Raw genomic sequence first — 25,550 nt, forward strand, 5'->3', positions numbered from 1 at the left:
AAGATGGCGGGATGACCTGGGGCCCGATTCGGATTTTGAAATATGTAGATATCTTTTAGACATCACCAAGATACGATAACGATATGTTTAAGTTCTAACCTGTCAAATTTGACATTTGCGCGATTCTGGAGATACTCTTGAACGATTTCCACAGGATATGACTTTAGAGATCCAATTCACATCGAATAAATATCTTACTCTATCTAACGTAAAAGTGACATTGGTTGCCCGAATTGCGCTGCAATAGAGAACTAGTTGATATCTAAACTATAACGTATCTAGAATGAATCTAGTACGTGTCGTCTCTTGTGAATATCTTGAAGTTCGAATACGGCAGCTGGATATAGCTTCCTGGCCGCCTAGCCAAGGTTACAATCGCTATCGCTTCGACAACGAAAAGCATTATGTATCTCTATCACTCTTCCATATGAGTGTGACAGTGACAGTTGCGTTTCGATCGCTATGGAGCGATAGCGATTAGCATCTTGGCTACGCGGCCTGAACAACTGGCCGGAGGTAACACCAAATCGGCAGTCGTGGAAATTAAGGGGAGAGGCCTTTGCCCAGCAGTGGGACACTCAAATAGGCTAGGAAAAAAGAATGTTATTTCTTCTCACACTATAAGCATAATGTGAGACGCAATATACATTGGACCAATATATTGGACAGATGGAATATCACCCTTGTGTAAGGGCCGCCATACACGGACTGCTTTGAGCAGTCAGTGCCAACAGCTTCAAGCGGTCGCCGTTGGGTGATCTGCAGTTTCAATACAAAATCGTTATTCGCAATACACGAACCGCTCAAGCAGTTGCAACTGCTTCGGGCGGTTGGCTGCGCGGTGTAATCTCATCATGCGGTCAAGCTGCAATAGCAGTCCGTGTATGTTGATCACTGGGTTACTGCTCGAGCCGTCCGTGTCTGGCGGCTCTTATTATGTATGTACCTATATGAGGATCGGTCCGAAATTTGTTAGCTGGTCCGGCTCTGGCTCTACTCATGCGATTTGAATATTATTTATTAGCTGGGAATATATATTATTTATTGCTTTACTTTACACCCACTCGTACGTAAAATGGTCACTAATCTCAATTTTTATTATTTAAATACCTACTTATACGTAATTTACTGTTATAGATGAACAAATTGAATATTTTGCGGTTTTAAAACAGCGTGAATGACTGTGAATGTTTATTTTTATTTATTACTTCCACTTCCGCCCATAAAATGTGACATTTTATTGTTGTTTGAAATGATGATTATCTTTTTATTGTTGAAATATAAATATTTAACTTATTGATTAGCGATGTCATATTTAACAGTTATTTATTACCTACTGACAATTCTGATTCGCAAATCCAATACATATTCAATTAGTTTTATCAAATGGATCTCATTAACCATTTCTGGTCTCATCATCAGATCAGCTTTATATATAAGAAACATGTCAGGATTTAGCAGACACTTATAAGTATTCTTACTACCTAATCACCATTAAAAGTTAAATAAAAGCTTTTAAACATGACACCGGCGAAATTACTGGCCGATTAATGCTTTACGTTACTGGGTCGTTCACACATTCAAGTATAATGATAATCTCGTTGCTCGGTCAATGAGTAAGATATTCCGATCAAAAGATACCAAATACCGCAATTAGAGAAAATACCGTTACATCCAATCGTTAATATTTTCACACGTCCGCTTAGCCAGCGACAAAAGATCCAACCGTCCGCGACTAACGAGCCAAACAATGAATTTGAATTTAGAATCAATGGAAAACTAAATCGGATGAATCGACAGATCACAAACTAATGGCCAGTACGTATCGATTCGAGCGGCTGATTTAAAGATTATTGACTCTAGTCCAAATGCGAGTATTAAAAAAATATCGAATCGCGTTCCGTTTTTGAAAAGCTTTGAAATCTTTTTCTATTTAGGCGCGTATGTCTGATATCTCTTCAAGTTCAATTAATTTGAAAAGTTATACGTAAAGTAGTATAAGCAACTTATATTGTGTAGCTTAAAATCCATTAATAATCCACGATTGATTAAATCAAAATGGCGTGGCTGCTTACGAGACATTGTGTTGCGTTTCGAAATAATGGCCGTGGTACTGTACTGTTTTGACGGCGGTTTTACGGGACATTTCGAGTGGGTTCTTTATGTTATGGTAGATAGTAATGTTAATAAGTGTCAGCATATGTAAGGTGCATTCTTCGTATTGATACGATACGCCCATACCCTAAGGGCCCCCCTACATCTGGCGTCTTTCGAGCGTCGGCGTCTACAATTCTATGGCCGACGTCGACGCAACGTCGACACAGCGTCGACGCAACTGCGCAGTGACGTCATTTTCCATAGCGCTGGACCGACGCCGACAGACGCCGACGCTCGAAAGACGCCAGATGTGGGGAGGCCCTAAGCCAACTAGTTATAGTCTGTATCTTTAGGTATTTAAATAAAAGTAAACAATAAATTTGTAAATGGCTAAGCTCGGAGTTTCTCTACGTGATCGAAACAGAAATGAGGAGATACGTAAACGAACTAAAGTCACCGACATAGCCCACCGGATTAGCAAGCTGAAGTGGCAATGGGCAGGCCACATTGCGCGCAGAGAAGATGGCCGATGGGGTCGAAAAGTGCTCGAGTGGAGACCACGGACTAGCAAGCGCAGCGTAGGACGTCCACAAGATGGACGGACGACCTTTTTACGAGTAAGGCCGCCGGAAGACGCTGGATGCGGGTCGCTTCCAAGTCTTCCAACCGGTACGAATGGATGTCCAAGGGGGAGGCCTATGTTCACCAGTGGACGTCTTATGGCTGAGATGATGATGATGATGATGAATTTGTAAATTTTCGGGTAGTTATAACATTTATTGGTTAACCGACCAATTACAAAACCTCCTGGATCAGTCACTGAACGACCTGACTTTTACATTATTTGATCGTGTAATGTTTTATTCTACCCTCAACTGGCTTAACCCTTTACCGCATATGGGTCCAAATTTGGAACGGAATGATATTATCCTCGTGGATTGATATAAGCGTCATCTATGTTACTGAACTTGTAAGAGGTAGAAACTATGAATACTACTAAACGTTTTCTGTACTCGATACAGCTTCTAACTAGTTTGTGGTCCATATGACATTATCATTTCCACCGACGTCCGGCAATTTTACATGCAAGTGTGATTGACTACTTTGTAATTAGATTTTCGTTGTTATTTTAAGTGCAATAAATAAATTTCCAGCGTCGAGTATTAGAAAAATAGATGCCGCGAGATTATACGGTAAAACATGTAAGCATTTATATTCAAATTACTATGTATGATGTCGTGAAAGTTTGTTCCTGAAATGGAACAGTATGCGTTACAAGCTAGAAGGATTGGACTAATATGGAACATTATGCGTTAGTGATTTTTTTGTCAGTTAGACAAATATGGAACCTTATGCACTCAGGCTTGCCAATAAAAACAAATTAAAGAAATAGCTTGCTACTTCATTATTTTATTTGTATAAAGTTAGGTACGTTAGCCGCATTGTTAAAAATCTGTAGAGAACAGGTGACAGCTGGTAGCTACAGATAACCAATAACGATCAAATTATTTTACTACGTCAATGACAAAGAAGCATACGTTCCGTATGGTGGTAAATGGCTACCATGACCTAAACCTAACCAAAAATAAGTATAAAAATAATAAATAGTTGTTGAAGATGTAAGGTTTTTTTTTTAACTTACATTTCCATACATATATTGCATACAGTTCCAAATTTGACCAGTTTTATAATCGGGCTCCGGTTAGCCTCTAATACATCAAGTACCAAATTTGGAATAAATTGTTATTTGGTATTATTTTTAGTTGGGTCGAATATAGATTTTTTTCACAATTTTTTTTATGTTACATTTACAGTGTTTTATTACATATATTTAATTCGGGGAGAATAAAAAATCCATGCGGTAAAGGGTTAAGGAGCCACTTGAGGGTAGATTTTGTTTTCTTTTATTTAATTACCTAAAGATACAGAGTATAGTTAAGCCAAAGCTTTATTATATTTTGGACATTCGCATTCGCGTCTTCGTTCTTGCTTATAATCTTTCAAGTCTATCTTTCTATGTAACCTGTATATAGGAGCCTACTTAGTTGCAGAAATAAAACCTGACACGTTTTTAAAACTCGATCCAAAAACAAAGATAATGATATAAGATTTATGTACATCAAAGAGCGACGTAAAAATTGCCAGCACCTCAATAAAAATGTCACGTACTGTTTGAAAAAGGGACTTTAGAGCAATTGGCACTTACGTCTTGAAACGTCACTTTATGGTCACTTTTTACTAGAATATTGTTATAATAATGTTGTAAGCGTCAAGCGTACTAAAAACCCTTTCACACGTGACAAAGAAATAGGCAAATTACGCTTGAATGACATTATCTATCCGGTCGATTTAATAATTCATGCAGTATCCTTATAATAGCCGTAATTACAAATTAAAAACCGTTTCACACAATAAATAACTGTCGCGGGACGGTTTTTAAAATTGAATTTCGAACGCGCTCGTAATTGCCCTCATTACGCGGCGATTGTCAAATCGGAGATATTTTTCGCTTTAAAATGCATCTATTTTATTACGCGCTTCTTTTATTTTAATCATAAAAAAATACACGAATATCTGTAATATTAACAATCGGCTTTAATTATAAACTAGAGTTGGACGAAGATAAAGTCTGCAACAGATAAAAATTAATACGTCTTAATTTATTATATCACGCAAAATAGGCGCAGGACGTCGAGTTGCGGAAAACTGCCCGTACTACAATACAATACGTCTTAATTGTTTTCTTATAAGTTTGACGTTTAAAATAACACTTGCACTGCGTGTGCTATCAAAAACATTGCAGACTTGTCTTGTCTGACTTTATGTAGGATTTTTTTGTGTGATTTCTAATTTAATGACATAAAATGATTTATAGTCGCACCAATACAAGTCTGCAGCGGATTTAATAGTCCACGCAGTGTAAGTGTTACTTATACGTCATAATTTCATAGAAGTTTGACGTTTAAATTGACACTTGCACTGCGTGGGCTATCAAAATCGCTGCAGACTGTTTACGGTTTAACTCTAGCAGTGGCGGCGCGTCAAACATATCCATAGGCAAGCATATTTTCTTTACAACTCTGAACAAACGTCCAAAAACAGGCAAGCCGATGGGAATCGGCTTTTATGAACGCGCCGCCACTGAACTCTAGTATGAGGATTGGACTTTAAATATTGTCTTTATTTATTAATAAAGGATTACTTATTAATATGTTTTACATCTATTAACCTTCTATCCCGCGGTGTTAAAAAGTGACAGTTATATTATCTCGTGGATAAATCCATCCATAATACGCCGACTTGTCCTCATAATTATACCACATATTTAATAAAAGCAACGATATAATTTAAAGTGAGAAAATGTCACATGTCACCTAATTTACGCGTTAAAACGGCAATTTTCATGTTAATCTTGAAACATCGAGTACAGGATGACCTATTCGAGTCTGATGTAATGTATTTATGTAAAGTACAATTGTAAATGCATTGAAGTGACAGTAATGGAATAAATAGTTGGAGTATATCATTAAACAGTTATTTGCCAATTTACGCGGACACCTTATTAAGTTAAATTATAATTTTAGTCGCATTTAAACCATTTCGAGATGTTTATTTATGCTGTTGTTATTTTGTTAAACTTGTAACTAAGTTAAAAATAGGCTAGTATTTTTGAATATAAAATATAGGAAATATTATTGTTTAAATACATAACTTATTATCAACTTAATTTTAAAATTTAAATTAGATAAGTATTATCTCTTCTCCAAGTTAGTTTGATCAAGCGTCTTAATAAATTCAGTAGAAATAACTTGAAAGTTTTTTTAATCATTAAATTTAAATGTGTGCTACTGTGCTTCGGATAGGACCAAATGGCGGGAAAGAGGGGAGGCCTTTGCCCAGCAGTGGGACACTCCTAACGTAGAAGTACTGTACTAGTGCTCGACGCTGCACTAGTATTCAACATAGGCACTTTATGTCAAAGTGACAAGGATTATTTTTTATTTGAATAGTGAAATATCTTCGCCGTTCAAATTTAACCTATATTACTTCGACATAAAGTGCCCATGTCGAATACTAGTGCAGCGTCGAGCTCTAGTACTTCTACCTTATAGGCTAATAAAAAAAAATTAAATGATGTTAAGTTTTACACGCAAGTATACTAAGAGGAACATCACTCTATATTTTCGTAAAACGTTAATAAATCTAATTTTATAATACAATGCAAATAAACTTTGAATACTGTAGTTATGTCATATAGTTGTCGCCCGCGAGATAGTATTAGCATAAAATAATATCGCATTGTTAAACTTATCACGGTGTTGCCAGTGTTGCCTCACTAATGTCACTAACAAGGCCGATTCGTGATTTTCGTGACCGAAGAATGAAATCTAGGGTTTTAATTAAGATAAGTCGGAATGTTATTGATTATGTCGTACTAATGTAATCGGTGTAGGTACTTATAGCTTTACTACGACTGCCTCATCAGTGCGAAACTGCGAAACTGACATAGTAAATTTGTGCGCAGTAAAAAAAAACCAAAGAAAATAGCTGCCATTTCCCGACATCCGGTTATCCTTATGGAAGTAACTAATAAAAGTGGCCGTAAATAATTGTCACTATTGGCAATTATTTCGCGGACGTTCAATCATCATGTCACGTCGGTTACCGTCGCTCGTGACAGCACCTTTGTCTTGTCGCGCGACAGTCTTTCAATTAATGTGCCCTATTAACTAAATGAGCTCTTTTAATGTGTGAAGTATTTTGGCTCATTATTATTTTTTACAATAATTGCTTAGTTTATTTTAAGTACGGAGCCTTAAGTGTTAATTATTTTTAGCAATAAATATGTATGGTGTTTACGGGGTGAGTTGCAAAGCGGTTTGGCAGCACCGCTGACATTTAATGAGATACTTTATATTATACCATACAATGTAGTTAACATAGAGTCCATCTGACCTTTTACTATGTTCTGTCACATCCTACTCATAGAAGACATCCGGTCAGCAAAAAAAAAATGTTGATAGAAAGGGACTTGGCGTTTACGTTATTCTTGAGGATTCTATATGGCAAATGCGGCGTTTCAAGGCGTAAACGCCATGTCGTAAGGTTCCTTTTCCCTGGGTGAGATACACAGTATATTTCTCGCCACGCTTTAGACCCAGCGCTCCACCAAAACCACCGCGCTTCAATAGAACTACCAATAACGAATACTTGTTACAATTTACGGGTTTAATTGAAGTTGGGAAGAGCGGTTATTTATAAACCAGTTATAAATATGTGTGTTTAAATACGACCCAGATCCAACCGCGAATAAAAAGCATCTAATAGCAGCGAAGCACTGGCCGCAAACCGAGTTGACCGAGCTACACAGTGTTGCCAGTGCAAAAAAAGTTTACCGACAGCCTGTCGCTCATGGACATGCGATGCGATAAGTTTATCATCGCTTAAGTACCTATCCTCAAGTCAAACTTGTCGAGTTGTCGTATATCGCATATACTTACACTTTCCGTTGTTATAGGAGAATTTCTTTTAGATGTTTAGGTTAACATTAGACAACCTCTATATCACAATAACTTCACAATACCCAGTGACCAGTTTTTTATTTGTTATACTTATAAGTAGGTAGTAGAAAACGGCCAAAACGCTTATCGACGTTAATTAAGTAATATGTGAATATTATGTCTGTCTTGACTTTTTTGTTTCCTTGCGCTGAACTTTTTGTTGAAAGCAAACTCCAATAGAACTTGCAAAGGTAAAACATATATCGCTCGCTCGCCACTATAGGTAGTTCTCCATCTTTATTGTACTTAAACAAGAGGCTTGGTGGCGGCGGCTTGTACTTAAAAAATATTTAAAATGAATTATTACATTATGCATGAAGTTAACTGAAATATTATCTAGCGTTTATCGTAGGCATTATAATAATGGCTTTACGTCAGGTGCGTATTGTTATTATGGTTCGTATGTAGATTTATGGGAAGATGTTATTTAGACGTTTTCTAGCGAATATACTTTGTACGTCGGTAATAAGTGCGATTTCTTGTTGGGTTTTCATTTAATTATTTGCCTTGTTGACCGCCGACAGTGGTACCTTTTTGCTGTGAAATGGAAAATTTTTGTCGCTCAGTTTCTTTGATAAACTGAGCGACAAAAATTTTCTAGGTACAACATTCTAAATTGACGCAAAAAATCAAGCTTTGTCTTGCTACACACAAAACCGCATAATAAAAATAGTATTCGCGTATAGCTATGTAGTATTTTGGCATTGACTTACGTTACCTTTAAGAATACCTAAAGTAATACTTAAATGTAATGAATCTGACTTGAAGACCACTCAAGTCAATCTAAGTTAATCTTTAAGGTCCTAATTTAAAAAGGTACTAAATCTTTATGAATCTATTTGACTTTATAGAACAGACACAGATATTCAGATCATAATTAGATGTAACATTTAGAGATAATTTTGTAACCTTGATTTAAATTAATGTCTTAATTCGTGGTCTTAATCATAGGCTGGTTTGATGAGTAGGTGACGTTGAAGTGTTTGTTTTTAATTTATCAGACAGGATTGAATGCGATTTTCCAGTTCGTTTTTTATCACGCACAGTATTGAGGAGATCATAAAGATCATAGACCTATATTTTGTCTATGATAATGAATTCCCCGGGTAGAGTCGGAGCAAGAAAAGTCTACAGCGGATTTGGTAGCCCACGCAGTGTATCTGTTATTTATACGTAATTTTTTCATAGGAGTTTGACATTTAAAATAACACATGCACTGCGTGGGCCATCAAATCCGCTGCAGACTTTTCTTGGTCTGACTCTATCAATAAAATTGTAGCGTTAGATCAAGCTAAGTTGGCAACGATTGTGATAGCACAGACTGCGCAAGTGTTATTCAAACGTCACAATTTCATAGAAGTATGACGTTTCCCGTTACAGAGTAGAACATGAGGTGCTATCGTGGTATACTCGCAGTTTTCCAACCGAAACTTGTATCTAGTGTAGGTACTGGCCGCGTATCCAACACGCCAATCGCTTACGCTCCGTAGCGATCAAAACGCAACTGTTACTGTCGCACTAATATGGAAGAATGATAGAGAGAAACAAAGGGTTTCGTTGTCGAAGCGATAGCGATTGTAACCTTGGCTAGGCCGGCCGGCTGTACTTACCGGCGTAGAACTCCGCCGAGCAGCGATGCGTTGAGGCATTCTGGGGGTGACAACCGACGTTGCACCTCCCCCACTGTCACTTTGTATTTGCTCGTTGAGGACAGTAGTGACAACCGTACTTACCGGCGTAGAACTCCGCCGAGCAGCGATGCGTTGAGGCATTCTGGGGGTGACAATCGGCGTTGCACCTCCCCCATTGTCACCTTGTACTTGCTCGTCGAAGACAGTAGTGACAATCATACTTACCGGCGTAGAACTCCGCCGAGCAGCGATGCGTTGAGGCATTCTGGGGGTGACAACCGACGTTGCACCTCCCCCACTGTCACTTAATTTGCACTTGCTCGTTGAGGACAGTAGTGACAACCGTACTTACCGGCGTAGAACTCCGCCGAGCAGCGATGCGTTGAGGCATTCTGGGGGTGACAACCGTCGTTGCACCTCCCCCACTGTCACCTTGTACTTGCTCGTTGAGGACAGTAGTGACAACCGTCCCGGTACTGAGCAGAACACGTCGTTGGGCGCGCATGAGCCGCCGAGGCCGTCGCGCCCTTTTATCGCTGCGACAAAGATAAAACATAAGAACACGATAAAGCGTAAAATAAATAGAATTATCGCTACGTTAGGCTTTCCTTTTGGTTCTTAAGGGTCAAACAGAAAACTTTGTTACGTCTTTCCTGTAGACATACACAAGAGTTAGGCAATAGTCAACAGCTTGTGGGCATGTAAGTAATGATTTTATCATAGTTCTCTAAATAAAAGGAGGACCCCTTTTCACGTGGATAAGGGTTAAATAAGAAAATTAACCTTTATAGCCCTTAACTCTTGTCTACAGGAAAGACGTAAAGACGTTTTCTGTTTGACCCTTAAACTAGCGGAAACTCGGGGGATAAATTAAAACCTATTTACATAACTAACTAAATATTCTGTATGATTCTATCATTGATGGGCCATCATAAAATACCTATGCTAAAACTTGTAATAGGTAAAACTTGTTAATAAGCTATTGTAATAAAGTTTTCGTGAGTCAGCTGAGACCTATTTATAGCTACCATACTGAGTACAGCACACTCATCGTCTTCCTCGCGTTGTCCCGGCATTTTGCAACGACTTATGGGGTCCGCTTGGCAACTAATCCCAGGACTTGGAGTGGGCATTAATTTTTACGAAAGTGACTGCCATCTGACCTTCCGACCAAGAGGGTAAACTAAGCCTTATCAGGATTAGTCCGGTTTCCTCACGATGTTTCCCTTTACAGAAAAGCGACTGGTAAATATCGAAGTACAAGCCGGGGTTTGAACCCGCGATCTCCGGATTGCAAGTCGCACGCTCTTACCGCTAAGCCACCAGCGCTTCTGAGTACAGCACACCCATTTTTTTGTAATTAAATAGCATTGATAAGTAAAGAAAACAATCATCGCTACAATTTTAAACGAACCTACTTCAAACAATGATAGCTACTCCGATACATGTTCTAAGAACTGCATAATCATTCAGTCCCCCAAATCGGCGGACCCCATCTACCAGCGCCTATTACTGCTACAATACAAATACAGCTAATAAATGCGTATCTCGCACAAAAAATACGGGTGATTACAAATTTCTGAGCACCGTGTTCTATAATGGCACTCCCCGCGTCCGCCACGCCCCAAACATGAACGCAGCGTGAGCCATTCACATTGTAATATTTCTTTATGGCAACCCTAATACAATAAACATTAGTATGTCATTAATTCTGCACCATACTGGCTCTTAACACCCTGGCATTTGAAAAAAGAAAAAAAAAAAACAGCCAATTAGCTACTACGAGTTTTGAAATTGGAATGCAACTTCGAATTTGGAAGTGTAATTAAAAATACTAGGGTATCGAGTTTTTACGAGTATCGATTCCAAATTCAAATGCTCTATTCAAATATAGATTGATTGATCGATAGTTTTATTGTCGATATCGATTCATTGGCCCGTTGCATGAGATGAGATGGACCTTTTTTTACAATCTATTTAGAAAAGTCGATACACCTATCCGATAAGTGCGGTATGAGGCCTAATTACAGTTTTATCTTTAAGAGGTCATCTTTGAGCGGGTAACAATGAAATATTTGATAAGTTAATAATATGTATTTATTTTATCGACGCGCGTGCAATTTGAATAATTTCAGTACGGTAAGTAAAACATTGTATAAATTAAGCCCACGCCACGTGTTTCTGTTAGGTTAGGTCTGACCTATCTTTAATAGCGTTGGTATCTTATAAAAAACATATTACGAAAATGTATTACCTCTAACTATTCGCTTAATACGTTTTTTTCTTTCCAAAATTCCAGATATTTTTACTTTTCGTAAACATTATTTATAATAATTGGTGTTTAATATATCTCTCGTTTATGTTACCTACGCGTTTTTATCGCGTTCTTTGTGGTCAGAAGCTTTTTTGTTGACAGGTACCTTTTCCACAAAATTTGCTCTCCAACTATCGAATGACGTAAAAAATATGAAATATCAATTTACATATACAATACTCAATGATTTTTTGTCTGTCTGTCTACTCTGTCTCTCAAATACCGATGACTCAACAAAAATCATCATCGAAGAGCATAGGTAATTTAGACGCTAATTATACTTTTAATAAGGCATTTGTGATTTTTTTATGCCATTCGATTAAATAAATATATAATAAGGCAACACTACTTTTTTTTAACTAGGCCTCTTTCCACTAACGGATGACGTGCAGTCTAAATATCAATAGTTGTAATTGCTACTATTGCTAGGCACTTGTAGGTATTATAGCTTGGTATCAATCATTTTAATCAAACAACTGACAAATCTCTAATGAGGTAGGTGTACCTACCTTTTTCGCTGTGTTCAAATTGATGAGTAAAAAGAAGAAAAAGGAATATCCAGCTTGTAGGTTTCGACAAATGTATACCTACATTACAAGGTGACTCATTTCATTGCTCTTGTGTGTGTAAAAAATGTGGCTTTCACATCACATCACAAAAGGGTCCTTTACTTCGAGTACAATAAGGACGTTTCCATCTGAAATTCCAACAAAAAATCAGATAGAAACGTCCTTATTGCAGATGAATAACAAGGACCCTTCTCTAACGGAAAGCCACAAATACTTATACTTTGAAGAACTTTATTATACTTAAAGATAAGGATTTTTTTATACGCAAGTTTAGTATCATTTATTTGTGTTAAAAGTCATATAAGGTATTAATTTTATTATTCACACAGCGTCTTGCCGTTGTAATGTTGTAGTCACTGGTCTATTAGTGTCTATATATTATTATAATAATAAAAACTTACTTTTTAATAAAGGTAGATCAGTCATGAACCCTGTAGTATCATCCATGCCGGCATTCTGAAAAAAAAAAACTTAAGTTGTCTATGGTTTCGCGATATGATAAGCATAATAAGCCCGCTCCACACTCGTGCGCGAATCGCGGCGCGAAGCCGCGAACGCGAGTCTGGAGTCGATTTCGCATATCAGCGAACTAGACTCCACACTCGCGTTCGCGGCTTCGCCCGCGATTCACGCGCATAGTCTGGAGGGCGCTTTAAGAAAACATTGGAGGGAAAAATATATGGACGAAATTCCGGCATTCCAACTACGGGTCGACTTAATTTGCTTTATTAAATTCCTATCGGATTGGCGGACATATTCATCCGTTGTTGACCGGGGGGGGGGGGTGATCGTTTTATGACTTTATTATAAACCGATAGAATGTAATTTAGATAAATGTTACTAAAATATAAAGGTACAATTTCAATATTCGGAATATTCCATAATCCATCATTTTTACACGTGTAGGTGTATATTATGCATTGAAAGTATGTACTCTGACTACAAATTGAAGAAAAACATCGTACAAGTTTTTTAAGGAAATTGGATATCTGTAAATGACGTAGTATCCAGTGTAGGTTGAAAACTTAGATGATAACATAATATTTCTCGCATTAACGTAAAAAAATATAACTTGAGCCAAACCTTATGATTTAGTAACCTACTAGACTCGCGCTTTAGTTATAAAGTATGTGACAATATTAAGGATTAATTTACTGAATTATACATCCGTAGTCATACTTATAGCACTGCGTGACGTAGTCTAAAGGCTCCTCTTCACGTTGGGCCAACGCCAACGCCAACGAGGGACGCAGCCATGCGGTAGAATGAGATAGCAATATCACTTGCTCCCTCTAACGCATAAATGCGTCCCTCGTTGGCGTTGGCGTTGGCCCAACGTGAAGAGGAGCCTTAAAACGCAGTGCCCTAACTGTTAAACATTCCTTGTTTGAACTGACCGGCGCCTCCTTTGAGTGTAGTGTGTGGTACAGCGCGATCTCATGTTGCTTCCGCACCGTAGTTAGAGCCGTAGTCACTGTGCTACAACTGTTAAATACAACTTTATACCAGCGCTTCCTCGGAGTGCATGCAGTGTGTGGTGAAGAGCGATTCCATGCTGCTTCCGCACTGTAGTTAGCGCCGTAGTCACTGTGCCCCTTCTGTTAAACACAAGTTTGTACTGACCGGCGCCTCCTCTGAGTGCAGTGCGTGGTGTAGAGTGATCTCATAATGCTACTTCCGCACCGTAGGTAGAGCCGTAGTCACTGTGCCCCAACTGCTACACAAGTTTGTACTGACCGGCGCCTCCTCAGAGTGCAGTGCGTGGTGAAGAGCGATCTTATGCTGCTCCCGCACCGTAGTTAGAACCATAGTCACTGTGCCCCTTCTGTTAAACACAAGTTTGTACTGACCGGCGCCTCCTCTGAGTGCAGTGCGTGATGTAGAGCGATCTCATGCTTGCTCCCGCACCGTAGTCACCGCCGTAGTCGCTATGCCACAACTGTTAAACACAAGTTTGTACTGACCGGCGCCTCCTCTGAGTGCAGTGCGTGGTGAAGAGCGATCTCATGCTGCTCCCTCGCTCCGTAGTCAGCGCGCCGCTCGCCGCCGCCGTAGCCGAAACCACTGTGCCCCAACTGTTGTAAAAACAAACGAATATGAAAATAAGCATATTTTGTGTGTATTATGTTTTTGGCATGACTACAACACAATAATGGTAAAGCAAACATTATGTTGATGTTAATTAAGTGTGTTTTGTGTCTAATATATCACAAATTAGACTTTACTGAGAGTATTGGGACTCGATCCTAGGACTAGTACAAAGCAAGTCTTCAAAAAACTTCTACCACAATAAAACAAAAAATATACAATACAAATACCTACTCTTTATTGCACACCTCAATACAGAAAACAATAGAATGCATCGTCATATTTAATCATTGTTGAATTGCTATATTGCAAAAATCTTGAGCGAATCAGGCCGCGTAGCCAACATGCCGATCGCTAACGCTCCGTAGCGATCGAAACGCAACTGTCACTGTCACACTAATATGGAAGAGTGATAGAGAGACATAATGCTTTTCGTTGTCGAAGCGATAGCGATTGTAACCTTGGCTAGGCCGGCAGTATGGCGAATTATTACAACATTGTCAACATGTTCAAGCAAGTTCAGCAACTAAAATATCCATTCAACTTCATCTTCAATCGCCATTAAATCACAAAATGACATAGAGTTTCCCGCCAAAAGTGAATTTCTTTGTGTTGCCAGCCCGTCTCGGTTGGGCCGGAACATTAGGGCTAATCTGCCAAAGTGCCAGTGCCATAAATGTTTGCTTCATCGCCTAATGGTCAAATGCATTGGATAACGTATTGAAAATATGCCATTTCAATTCTGAAGCATAGTATTGCTGGCCGAAAATATACGTTGAAATTATACGTTCGATTTTTGAAAAGAAATCGGGTTTGTGGTATTTGTAAATCGAATAACGGGGCTCGATTTTCAAGTTCGGAGATTTCAATTGATAGTTAGGTTTGCTACTATGTAATATTTAGTTTATAGATGGTCAAGCAAATCTTGTCAGTAGAAAAAGGCGCGAAATTCAAATTTTCTATGGGACGATATCCTTTCGCGCCTACATTTTTCAAATTTGCCGCCTTTTTCTACTGACAAGATCTGCTTGACGCAGTATAGTTGACTGTAACCTTAGCTTAGGATACGTAGTCAATGCGCCGCCTACTGATGAAATGAATGTGGGTAGGACGGGGGAATCTTAGCTTTCTCTGAAAAATCTCATTGTTTAAACAGTTTCAAATATTTAAGTAAGTGATAAGCACGAGGAGCATTCAGATTTTAATTAATCTTACTAATTATTGTTCGTTAAGTTCGTTATTATTGCTTAAATGTAAGCAGCATTTCTTCCCTGTTCCCTTTGAGCCCCGTTATAACATATTTCGAGGGGAGAATTTGCGAGCATAGAATAGTTCGGATTTGTGTATTATAACTAGTTATTCAGCGATTAGCTTCTTACGTGCGTTTGACTAAGAGATTTTACTAATTTATTGCATCTTGTATATACTTATTTTGGATGAATTTGTCTTATTCACTTTTCTGGTTTTGGGCGCTTGTATACATGCACTATAGTCTGTATCTTTAGGCATTTAAATAAAAGTAATCAAACAATTTGTACATTTTCGGGTAGTTATAACATTTATTGGTTAACCAACCAAATACAAAACCGCCTGGATCTGTCACTGAACGACCTGACTTTAACCTACATTATTTGGTCATGTAATATTTTCATCTACCCTGAACTGGCTTAAGGAGCCATTGGAGGGTAGATTTTGTTTACTTTTATTTTAATACCTAAAGATACAGAGTATAGATATATAGGATACCCTATTCATCGTACACAACAAATACTTGTTTGACCACACCAACTCGGAAAGGCTTACTTTGCAGTTGCACTTCAAAAACTGATAGCAAAGTTGCATTTTATTCACATGTGAGGCAAAGTAATCAAATGCAAATTTTGAGTTGTTTTCTTATGTTTGCTGGTAGAATTGACTTTTAAATAATGATTTTGGATGATAAGTATTTAATAACAATTATTTGGATTTGATTTTGTTTGATATTTTACATTTAATATTTGCTTTGGGTTGGTGTGGTGAAAAATTTTGTGTTTCACTCGGGGGCCAATTTCTCGCTACGCTCGTGGTTCAATTTTGGAATCTATCGCTTGCTTGGGTAAGTCGGGTATCAACATTAGCACGAGCGGTTAAACAACAACTTTGCCCCCGAGTGAAACAAATAACTATTGCCGAGCTATGATGGTGTCAGTCAGTGACTTACATGGTGCGTGTGAATGTCGTGATGGTCGCGGTGCAACCGCGCGTGTTCGTGGTGCGTGTGGTGGCGCGGCAGGAGCTGTTGCGGCGCGTAGTGCTGCGCGTACGCCTCGCCACCGCCGCTGTATTCCATGCCATGGTTCTGAGGACAAATAGTGTGGTTATTACATGTTCTGTGAAAATATTCGTTAACATATTCATACTGCCCTATTCCAACTTCAAGATATTCGCAAGAGACAATACGTACTAGATCCATTCTAGATTCTAGATACGTTATAGTTTAGATATCAACTAGTTCTCTTTTGCAGCGCAATTCGGGCAACCAATGTCACTTTTACGTTAGATAGAGTAAGATATCTATTAGATGTGAATTGGATCTCTAAGTCATATCCTATGGCAATCGTTCAAGAGTATCTCCAGAATCGCGTAAATGTCAAATTTGACAGGTTAGATCTTAAACATATCGTTATCGTATATTGGTGATGCCTAAAGATATCTAATAGATGTCTATTTCAAAATCCGAATCGGGCCCCTAGTTTGGCCAGGCGTGCCGGGGTGGCTCACTCCGCGATTTCGTCGCTTTGCAACAGGTAGCTACAAGTACATCTCACACCAATTTTGGTGGCTAGCCATAAGCCGCGCATGGTGCTGTCACCACCTAGCGGTCATATCTGTCCTAATCGTAACAGACGCGTTTTGTTAGAGAGTGAATCTTCTGTACCTAGTACTATTATTTATTCTGTGCTTTGGCTAAGTCCACAGGGATGAAAGATAGTGATAGGGTTGCTTAGATAAGATTGTGATGTCATTCTGATTTAATGGTCACACAAAAACTATTGATGAGATTTGATATAGTCAATCAAAACTAGCTGTCTCTGGTATTGGGAGAGAGGGATGGCGGGGTGCGGAGCAGGAGCGAAGGGCAGAAGTAGGGCGGCTAGAAGTCGGCAAGCAAGTGATTATGGCATGATAGACAATTACTGAGACATACTGAGATTACTGAGGGGTGTACTGTCTATACCCTGTAGTTGGTGGTGAGGGCTGGTAGGATGCGGTGCGGGGGCGAAGGGCGGCGAGAAGTAGGGCGGGTGGAAGTCGGCTAGCGAGGCCTCATGACAGTCATGTTGAGACTGTTGAGAGGTTTGATGTACTTAGGTAGGTACTTACTGTCTATGTCTGTTGTTGATGGTGCGGGCTCGCAGGGTGCGAATCGGGGTCCGATGGGCGGCGGGAAGTAGGGCGGCTGGAAGTCGGCAAGCGATATTTGGCCAGGATATTAAGGTGTACTGTCAATTTATACCTGTTGTTGATGGTGTGGGCTGGCAGGATGCGGTGCGGGGGCGAAGGGCGGCGGGAAGTAGGGCGGCTGGAAGTCGACGAGCGAGGGCTGCCCACCGCCGCGATCGCCGCCGTCATCTACGGCGCGATTCGGGAAAAGAATTAGAGATGCACTAGATATAAAATAGTAAAGATTTGTGACGTTCCACGGAAAAAGGTACTTTATGGCAGCTGGCGCTTACGCTATTATTAACGCCGCACCAATATTCAGCCGGGGCAATGGTACCTTTTGCCATGGAACGTCACATATCTTTACTATTTCATATCTAGTGAATCTCTAATTCATTTCCCGAATTGCGCCGCTAGACGCTTCTGAGTAGCGATGGCTTATGGTATGATTGTCATGTCAGAGAGTCTGGTATAGGAGGTGCGTTCTATACCTGTTGTTGATGGTGCGGGCTGGCAGGATGCGGTGCGGGGGCGAAGGGCGGCGGGAAGAAGGGCGGCTGGAAGTCGGCGAGCGAAAGCTGTCCGCCTACGCAAAAGCCACCGTCACCTTGGCTTCTGAGTAACTATGGCTTATGGCAGGGGTCTCCAAACGGGGTCGATCTGGTTGCTGCTGTTAGGGCTGAACCTCTGGAGCCTGGCTCCCGAGGGCCGGATGCTCTGGGTGTCAGCGGGCCGGATTGGAACGCGTCGCGGGCCGGGGCTTGGAGACGCCTGGCTTATGGTATGATAGTCATGTTAATAGGTGCGTTCTATACCTGTTGTTGGTGGTGCGGGCTGGCAGGATGCGGCGCGGGGGCGAAGGGCGGCGGGAAGTAGGGCGGCTGGAAGTCGGCGAGCGAGGGCTGCCCGCCGCCGCGGAAGCCGCCGCCGCCCAGGCCCAGCCCGCCGCCGCCCAGGCGCTCCTGAGGACAAGGAAGAAACGGTTAGAAGACATACCAGGCAACGGTTCCAAATACATAAAAAGTTCCATTGCTAAGCACCACTTGCACCATCCTACTTCTTCTTCTTCTTCTTCTTCAGCGTGTGCTCGCCCACCGTTGGGCATACGCCTCTCCAATCTCTCTCCATTTTGAGCGGTTGTTGGTCACCCTTATCCAGACTGGTCCCGCAGTCTCCTTTATGTCATCGGACCAACGGGCGGGTAGTCTGCCTACACTTCTTCTGCCTAGCCGGGGTCTCCACTCCAAAATGCACTTGCTCCACTATTCACCATCCTACTAACCCGGGATTAACCGGTTAAATCTGGAGTTACAATGGTTATCAGTACAATTTGACACTGGGTTAACGGTTTAACCGCTTTACCTCGGGTTAGTGGGATGGTGCAAGTGGCCCTAAATCTTGTATTTATGTCTCAAGTACTTAGAATGCCAGGTCGGTTGCCTCTATTTGTCCATTGGTACTGTCATTTTGCTACAAAATTGACACGAGCTGAACGGTTAAGTAGTACCCTAAGGGGCACTTGCACCATTCCATTTACCCGGGGTTAACCGGTTAAAACTAGAGTTACCATGGTTACCAGTACTATTTGACACTGGGTTAACGGTTTAACCGCTTAACCACGGGTTAGTGGGCTGGTGCAAGTGGGCCTAAGTATAACTGGAAACGTCATGGCTGTCATTTCTGTACAAAACAGTCTGCCGATTTTTGCTGGGGAGGAGACGTCAAATGTATTGCTATCTACATGATTTTTACGTAACGTACAAATAGCCATGGCCCATGACAGTCCATACAAAAGTTGGCACAATTGTGCAAGGTTTTCGGCAGAGAGGTAAGATCTTAAAAGCAACTCCAGTTATTAAATGCTTTAAGGTAGTACCTAAATCGGTCAATCGAAGTGGCACTTTAGTATCATTAATATAAACACAGCTTAATTAGTATATATTTATACGACAAACTGTCTAATGCCCTTTCAAACATTCATCTATAACCATCCGATGTCACTTTGATTTCCATACAAAATGCTTAATGACTTCTTTCACGCCTAAGCCGCAATCATAATTACTGCGTCTCTTTAGTCATTGCCGTTACCTTATTAAGCCAGAAAGGTTAATTACATTGTAATTTTGTAATCAAATCTCTTTACAAGCGAGTAATTTACGCGCTGGGCTATTGTGCAAAGTGTATGTCAGGTGGATAACTTGTCTAGAGGTGATTACATTATACTACATATTTAGTTTGATATTAAACCGCCGCGACCGCTGCAGGGGACCATCGAGTGCGCCGACTTCTGGCCGAAAGGTGTCGTGTTTGGCAAACTGCCGAATCCGACACAAGAGCAGCCGATGCAACGGAGCCACGCCGTTTTGTCGACTAAATAGTGATTTTAGGTTAATAAAATACATTATGTATATGTTAGTATGTAAGGTATTTGTAATATGGGCCTTGTTGCCTGAATTAAATTTCTAAATAAATAAATAAACAACTCGATTAGATGCAATTTTACCAGACTACACAAAAAATGTTCCTTCTAACTTTCGAGCCGACTATCCAAAAATTAAAACATATCAAGATAACTGAGCCTAATAAATACTTTCGAACAAAATACTTTTCTCCAAATGACAAGTGCAGCAAGTACCTAGGTACGCATTAAATTTAATACCCTCTTTAGTATGTTACTTATTTTCATATTATCCCCATCTTTCGTATGCCGGAAAGTGGTGCCGCATAAGTAACTACATATTTAAAAAAAACTCGCGGCAAACGAGAGACTTTCAACATCTAGGCAAATGTCAATCGGAAATCGGAACGTAGCGGTACCATCAAAGCCTCCATTTAATTGTATAATTGTACGAACGAATCGACAGAACCATTGTATGAACGTATAGACAGACAGGTAATGATATTCTCCGGACACGCGAACTCTGAATTAGTAAATGTTTGAATACTTTAAATTAATATGATTGCACGCATTCTTGCTGTGTGTGGCTGCGTGGTGTCGTTTTGAGATTAATCTTGTTGAATGATGACTCGGTCGTAGCTGTGGACCGTTTAAGCCTTTTAAGGCAGAGGGAATATATTTCCCATCTGATTTTGAACTTTATATCAAAGTGATAGAGTTCAATTTTGCATGATTCTGACAGCTTTATGCCTTATAAAGGGTTAAGTTAAAGATCCAGACAGAATAATCAGATTGGCTAGAAAAGAAATCGGCGCCAATCTCATCTAGCGTCAATACGTAGGTACTTATACAATTTTACCTATAAGTACCTACTTAAATATCAATTTTAGATTTATACCTTCGATATCTAATTAAAATAATGCACCCAAACTCGCTTACTAGCGTCGTAAAATTCTTTCGTCAGCACCTCCATTTGATCGGTCATAATCTTATGAAGGAAATTTGGCAAATGTCGGGAGATAGCAGTGTCTATTGCCATCGTCGAAAAGCCGGACAAGTGCGAGTCGGACTCGCCTACCGAGGGTTCCGTGCTTTTTAGTATTTGTTGTAACAGCAATGATGTATTTCAATTGTCTAATAGCTATCACGGTTCACCTTTAGTAAACTTTTTGATAATGTGGCCAACTTATTTGTACTTACATTATTAATAAAAATAGTTGCACATTTATTAATATATCGCTTGATGATTATTATTTTACGCTACTGTAATGCGACGGTTACATAATCTGCGTTTAAAGGTCGCTTTACCTATTTGGTAACATTTAACTTAGTAACATATAAGTGGCTAATGTAATAAACAAATTACAAATAAATCAGGCTTAATCTACATTTTATAATGCGTTGATCTGTCAACGAAATGGTAACGTGTAAGATTTACTGACAGTTTCGGACAAGTGTCAAGTTCGCTTTCTCTAGTAGGGCAATTATTCTTTTTAGGTAATCGTACAGTTAGTTCAAAAACTTGGTTGACTCATTTAGCCTTTAAAAAACCAGGATACTCAGAATTTCGCCTTTAAAATTGAAAATAAATTCTCTTTTTCGAATAAGTAGAAAAAAAACATTGAGTATCTATATTTAGTAAAATTTGTCTTTAAATCATCAATCATCAGTGTTCTCTAGCTCTAGCAATATAAAGAAGTAACACGTTTTTTTAATATTATCAATAAAGAATAAATCTCTCCAAAAAATGATTTCGTTTAAGTTTGCCTATAGGGTCAATACAATAATGTCAAAATAATTGAACTCTGACATAAAAGGAATTGACAAAAATACTTTCTGGAAAATATAGGTATTGGTCACGGCACCAATTAAACCAAACCAAACTCTATAATTTACAAAAATAATAGAGTGATTTCCTTCATATTAGTAAAATACTAATAAAATGCAAATTTTATCATACATTTAAAAGTATCGCTTCGCTACAAAAGGAACCATTTTGTTAAAGAATTTTAATAATATTTTGGGGCTTCCTACTGTTCCAATATGAAAATTTTATAATCATTTATTTACATACAATATATATATACAGTACTACTAAATGAAATTAATAACTAACTAATAAATCTAAAATAGGCCCCAGAGGCTTTGTACCAAGGATGCTGGCGGCATTTCCTCGCTGTATCGCAATGCTGATACGTTGTGCGAGGTAGCCGCCACATGGAAATTGATATTTCTGACTCACAGTCCTGCTATGTACCACACCCAACAATCTGTTTGTAATTAAAATCGTATCCGAGTGTACATTACAAAAAGATCGATTGGCAAACGACAAGCAATCGATTACGGAATGATCTAGTTCAATTTATTCGGGGGCCGGATGCGGTCGGATTAGGTTACGGACGGTGTAATAGTTGAGATTTTTTGTCTATTTTAGGGCTTAAAGTAGCTATACAGACTTTGAAGTGACAAAGTGAGGAAGTGCCACTAAATGTTATATTTTAATGTTTGCGGACAATGTTATATAGATATCAATCAACCAAGTTCCTAACTATGCAAAGCTTGTACTATGGGTACTAGGCGACGATATACCTATTACCTACATAGTTTTTTTAAACAGTTTTTGAATATTCGTGATATAATTCTCGCTACAAACCGGAATTAGCTAATAATCGTTTGTCCTTGTCTGTCATTTTGACTAACGTATTTATAAGAAAGAGATAAAACATAATTTAACTAAATCAGGCCCGTAAAGTTTTATGCCCGCTGGGTGGACACTGTAAAAAAGGCCTGCCAGGGATATACACAGGCGCCTATTATTAGGAAAGCGGAAAATCGTGCAGAATGGAGAGCCTTGGTGCACAAAATAACGACCTCATGTGGTCGCAACCCTCAGTCATGAGGAATCGAGGAAGAAGAAGAGAAGAAAGTTTTATGAATAAGGGGGTCGCATAGGAAGGCGTCGGCCGATAAATAAGCCAATTTTTTATCGGACCAAAGTTGAAAAGAACTAGTCTTAATTTGACTCGTTTTATTGATTTTACTAATACGATATTTTAAGGCGCTCTATTTTACAGTAATTATGATTATCGATCCATAAAACACATAAATGTCGAAATCAAGTGGATCATTATTTAGTCGTCATTAAATAAGGCATGCCTATGAAAATGTTCGTTCCTTAGAAATTGGCTCTTGTTAGTGAAGAGTTAAGGTTCAATTTAGGATTTTTATAGGTTTAGGTTTAAAGAAATTTTATTACTCATAAGAATATTACAATTCACTTACATGAGTTAAACATACTTATACTAAGAATTTATTATCTTGACGAGTACATATTTATATAATATTAAGTGCAAATTTATTGATTTATGACAGGAAAATACGTTTTAAAAGACTGTTTCACTGATTTTGTTATCCATAAACCTTTTTGAGAATCGCGTATTGATTTTGTTATGAATATTATGATTTTGGTGATTAACTCGGCCAAATTTATTCGATTTTGTAAGGGCTGCCATGACTATTATACGTATAATAGAAAATCATGTTACAGTTTGTCAAAGGATCTGTCAGATATATCGGAGCTGCCGAGGTGCTCAAAAATATCAGAACACGCACTCTAACGCCTTGACAATAGAGATGTGTTCAGGTTTATCTGAGCTCCTTGGCCGCTCCGATATATCTGATATTTTGGATTCGTTGACACATGAACATCTCAGTTCTCGTCTAACCGATTTATTGCTCGATTTTATTACGTTTGCCAATTCTTAATTAACACGTTATTCGACCGTTATTCTGTTTATATACCGCCATTTTGAATTTTGGAACGCGTAAGTTTATGATGTCCGAACAGTAACTTACCAATTAGAAGAAAAACACTCTTAACCCAATCGTGTATAACAAATTTGATTTTTATTCAGTTTAAACCTTATTTTGAAGCACTTAAAGTGGTTTTTAAATTGATAAATTTATGTGATGTAAGAGTTTTGGTAATTAATGTGATTCGTTTTTTAAAGTCGGATATATAAGAGTAATTTGGAACGGTACTCTGAAATAAAAGCAAAACAAATTTGAAATGGCTTTTCGAACATGAATTAGGAGGAAAAGAGATCTATATAGGTAATCTTCGCTAGACCCCCAGTACCTACATTAAAAACTTTTCACGAATAATGATAATTAAAAAATAAACCCAAAGTGTTGGTAGTTAAGAGTCAAATTCCTTTACCTGCACCTCAATCACGCTGGATAAGTCCACGTACGCCAGTGCCAGGGCTGCGGCTCACTTTTCACAGAAAAACTACACGCTTTTTAAGCTGGTAACACTTTTAAAAAGTTTTTTTATCTCATTGTTTGTTTTTATATTTTGTGGGCTCTATGTGTATAAAACCGCTGTACGTCTCGCAATGCTGTATGGGTCCGAATGTTGGGCTACAACTAAACAGCACCTCAACAAACTACACACAACAGAGATGCGGATGCTTCGCTGGTCTGCGGGTGTCACCAGGTTAGACAAAATCCGGAATGAGTTTGTCAGGGGAAGCTTTAAGGTTCTACCTATCACAGAAAAAGTCAAAGAAAACCGCCTCCGCTGGTACGGGCATATCCAAAGACGGCCAGAGGACCATATAGTAAGGCTAGCCCAAGATTTGCCAACGACGAAACGGGGACGTGGAAGGCCACCCGCCACTTGGCTTACGACGGTCGAGAAAGACCTAAAACAATTAGGATTGGACGCCAGCACAGCTCAAGACCGAGCACAGTGGAAGAGAAGGATAAGTACCCCGACCCCAAGTAGATGGGAAAAGGTCGCGATAAAAGAAGAAGAAGAAGAAGTTTGTTTTTATATTTTGACTGTACAAGGCGAGATATTTTGACTGCAGAGAAGTAAAGGATGACTCACGTTAAACCGGGCCGTGTCCGGGCCGGAGCTTCCGGAGTTTCGTTTTCTATGGAAAGCATCACGTGATCATCTGTCATAGAAAAGTAAGCGCCGGAAGCTCCGGCCCGGACACGGCCCGGTCTAACGTGAGTCATCCTTAAGTGTTTAAGTGAGAGAAAGTTTTCTGTAACATTTTTTATGTGTAGAAGTGAATACGAGTACAGTAGTTCATAATTATTTTCCATCGTATTTTCACGGAAACGTACGAACGTGTCTTGCTATTTCAGTCAGTCTCGGTACAAAAAGTACTGACGTTGATTGAAGTAGCATGACAAATACGAGGCTTTTCCGAGAAAACACGAAGGAAAACAATTATGCACAACATCTGAGCTATAACCGCGAAAATCGAAGTTCGCAAATTGCGGGCATTTTTCTCTGTCACTCTAATTACGCCTTCATTGGAGTAAAAGAGAAAGATCCCAGCAATTTGCGAATTTCGGTTTTCGCGGTAGCACCTCTGTACTACATAATATACCACAGATTATATAGTAGTTGTCATGGGTTCAGTACGTAGTTGTAGTACTAGTAATGTAGCG

The 25,550-nt window shown here is 39.2% G+C and overlaps 1 protein-coding gene across 1 annotated transcript in view; it reads right to left on the reverse strand.

The window, feature by feature from the left end:
* LOC134673796 (transcription factor AP-2-epsilon) overlaps window positions 1–25,550 on the reverse strand; it is a 91,907-nt gene that overhangs the window by 9,507 nt on the left and 56,850 nt on the right. The window contains exons 3-7 of the mRNA XM_063531824.1: window positions 18,499–18,645; window positions 16,461–16,598; window positions 14,137–14,247; window positions 12,574–12,628; window positions 9,642–9,825 (exon numbers count right to left, since the gene is read on the reverse strand). Coding sequence (XP_063387894.1) covers window positions 9,642–9,825; window positions 12,574–12,628; window positions 14,137–14,247; window positions 16,461–16,598; window positions 18,499–18,645 — 635 coding nt within the window. The remainder of the gene's footprint in view (window positions 1–9,641; window positions 9,826–12,573; window positions 12,629–14,136; window positions 14,248–16,460; window positions 16,599–18,498; window positions 18,646–25,550) is intronic.

The sequence above is a fragment of the Cydia fagiglandana genome, chromosome 19 (assembly GCF_963556715.1).
Source record: "Cydia fagiglandana chromosome 19, ilCydFagi1.1, whole genome shotgun sequence".
Lineage (NCBI taxonomy): Eukaryota > Metazoa > Arthropoda > Insecta > Lepidoptera > Tortricidae > Cydia > Cydia fagiglandana.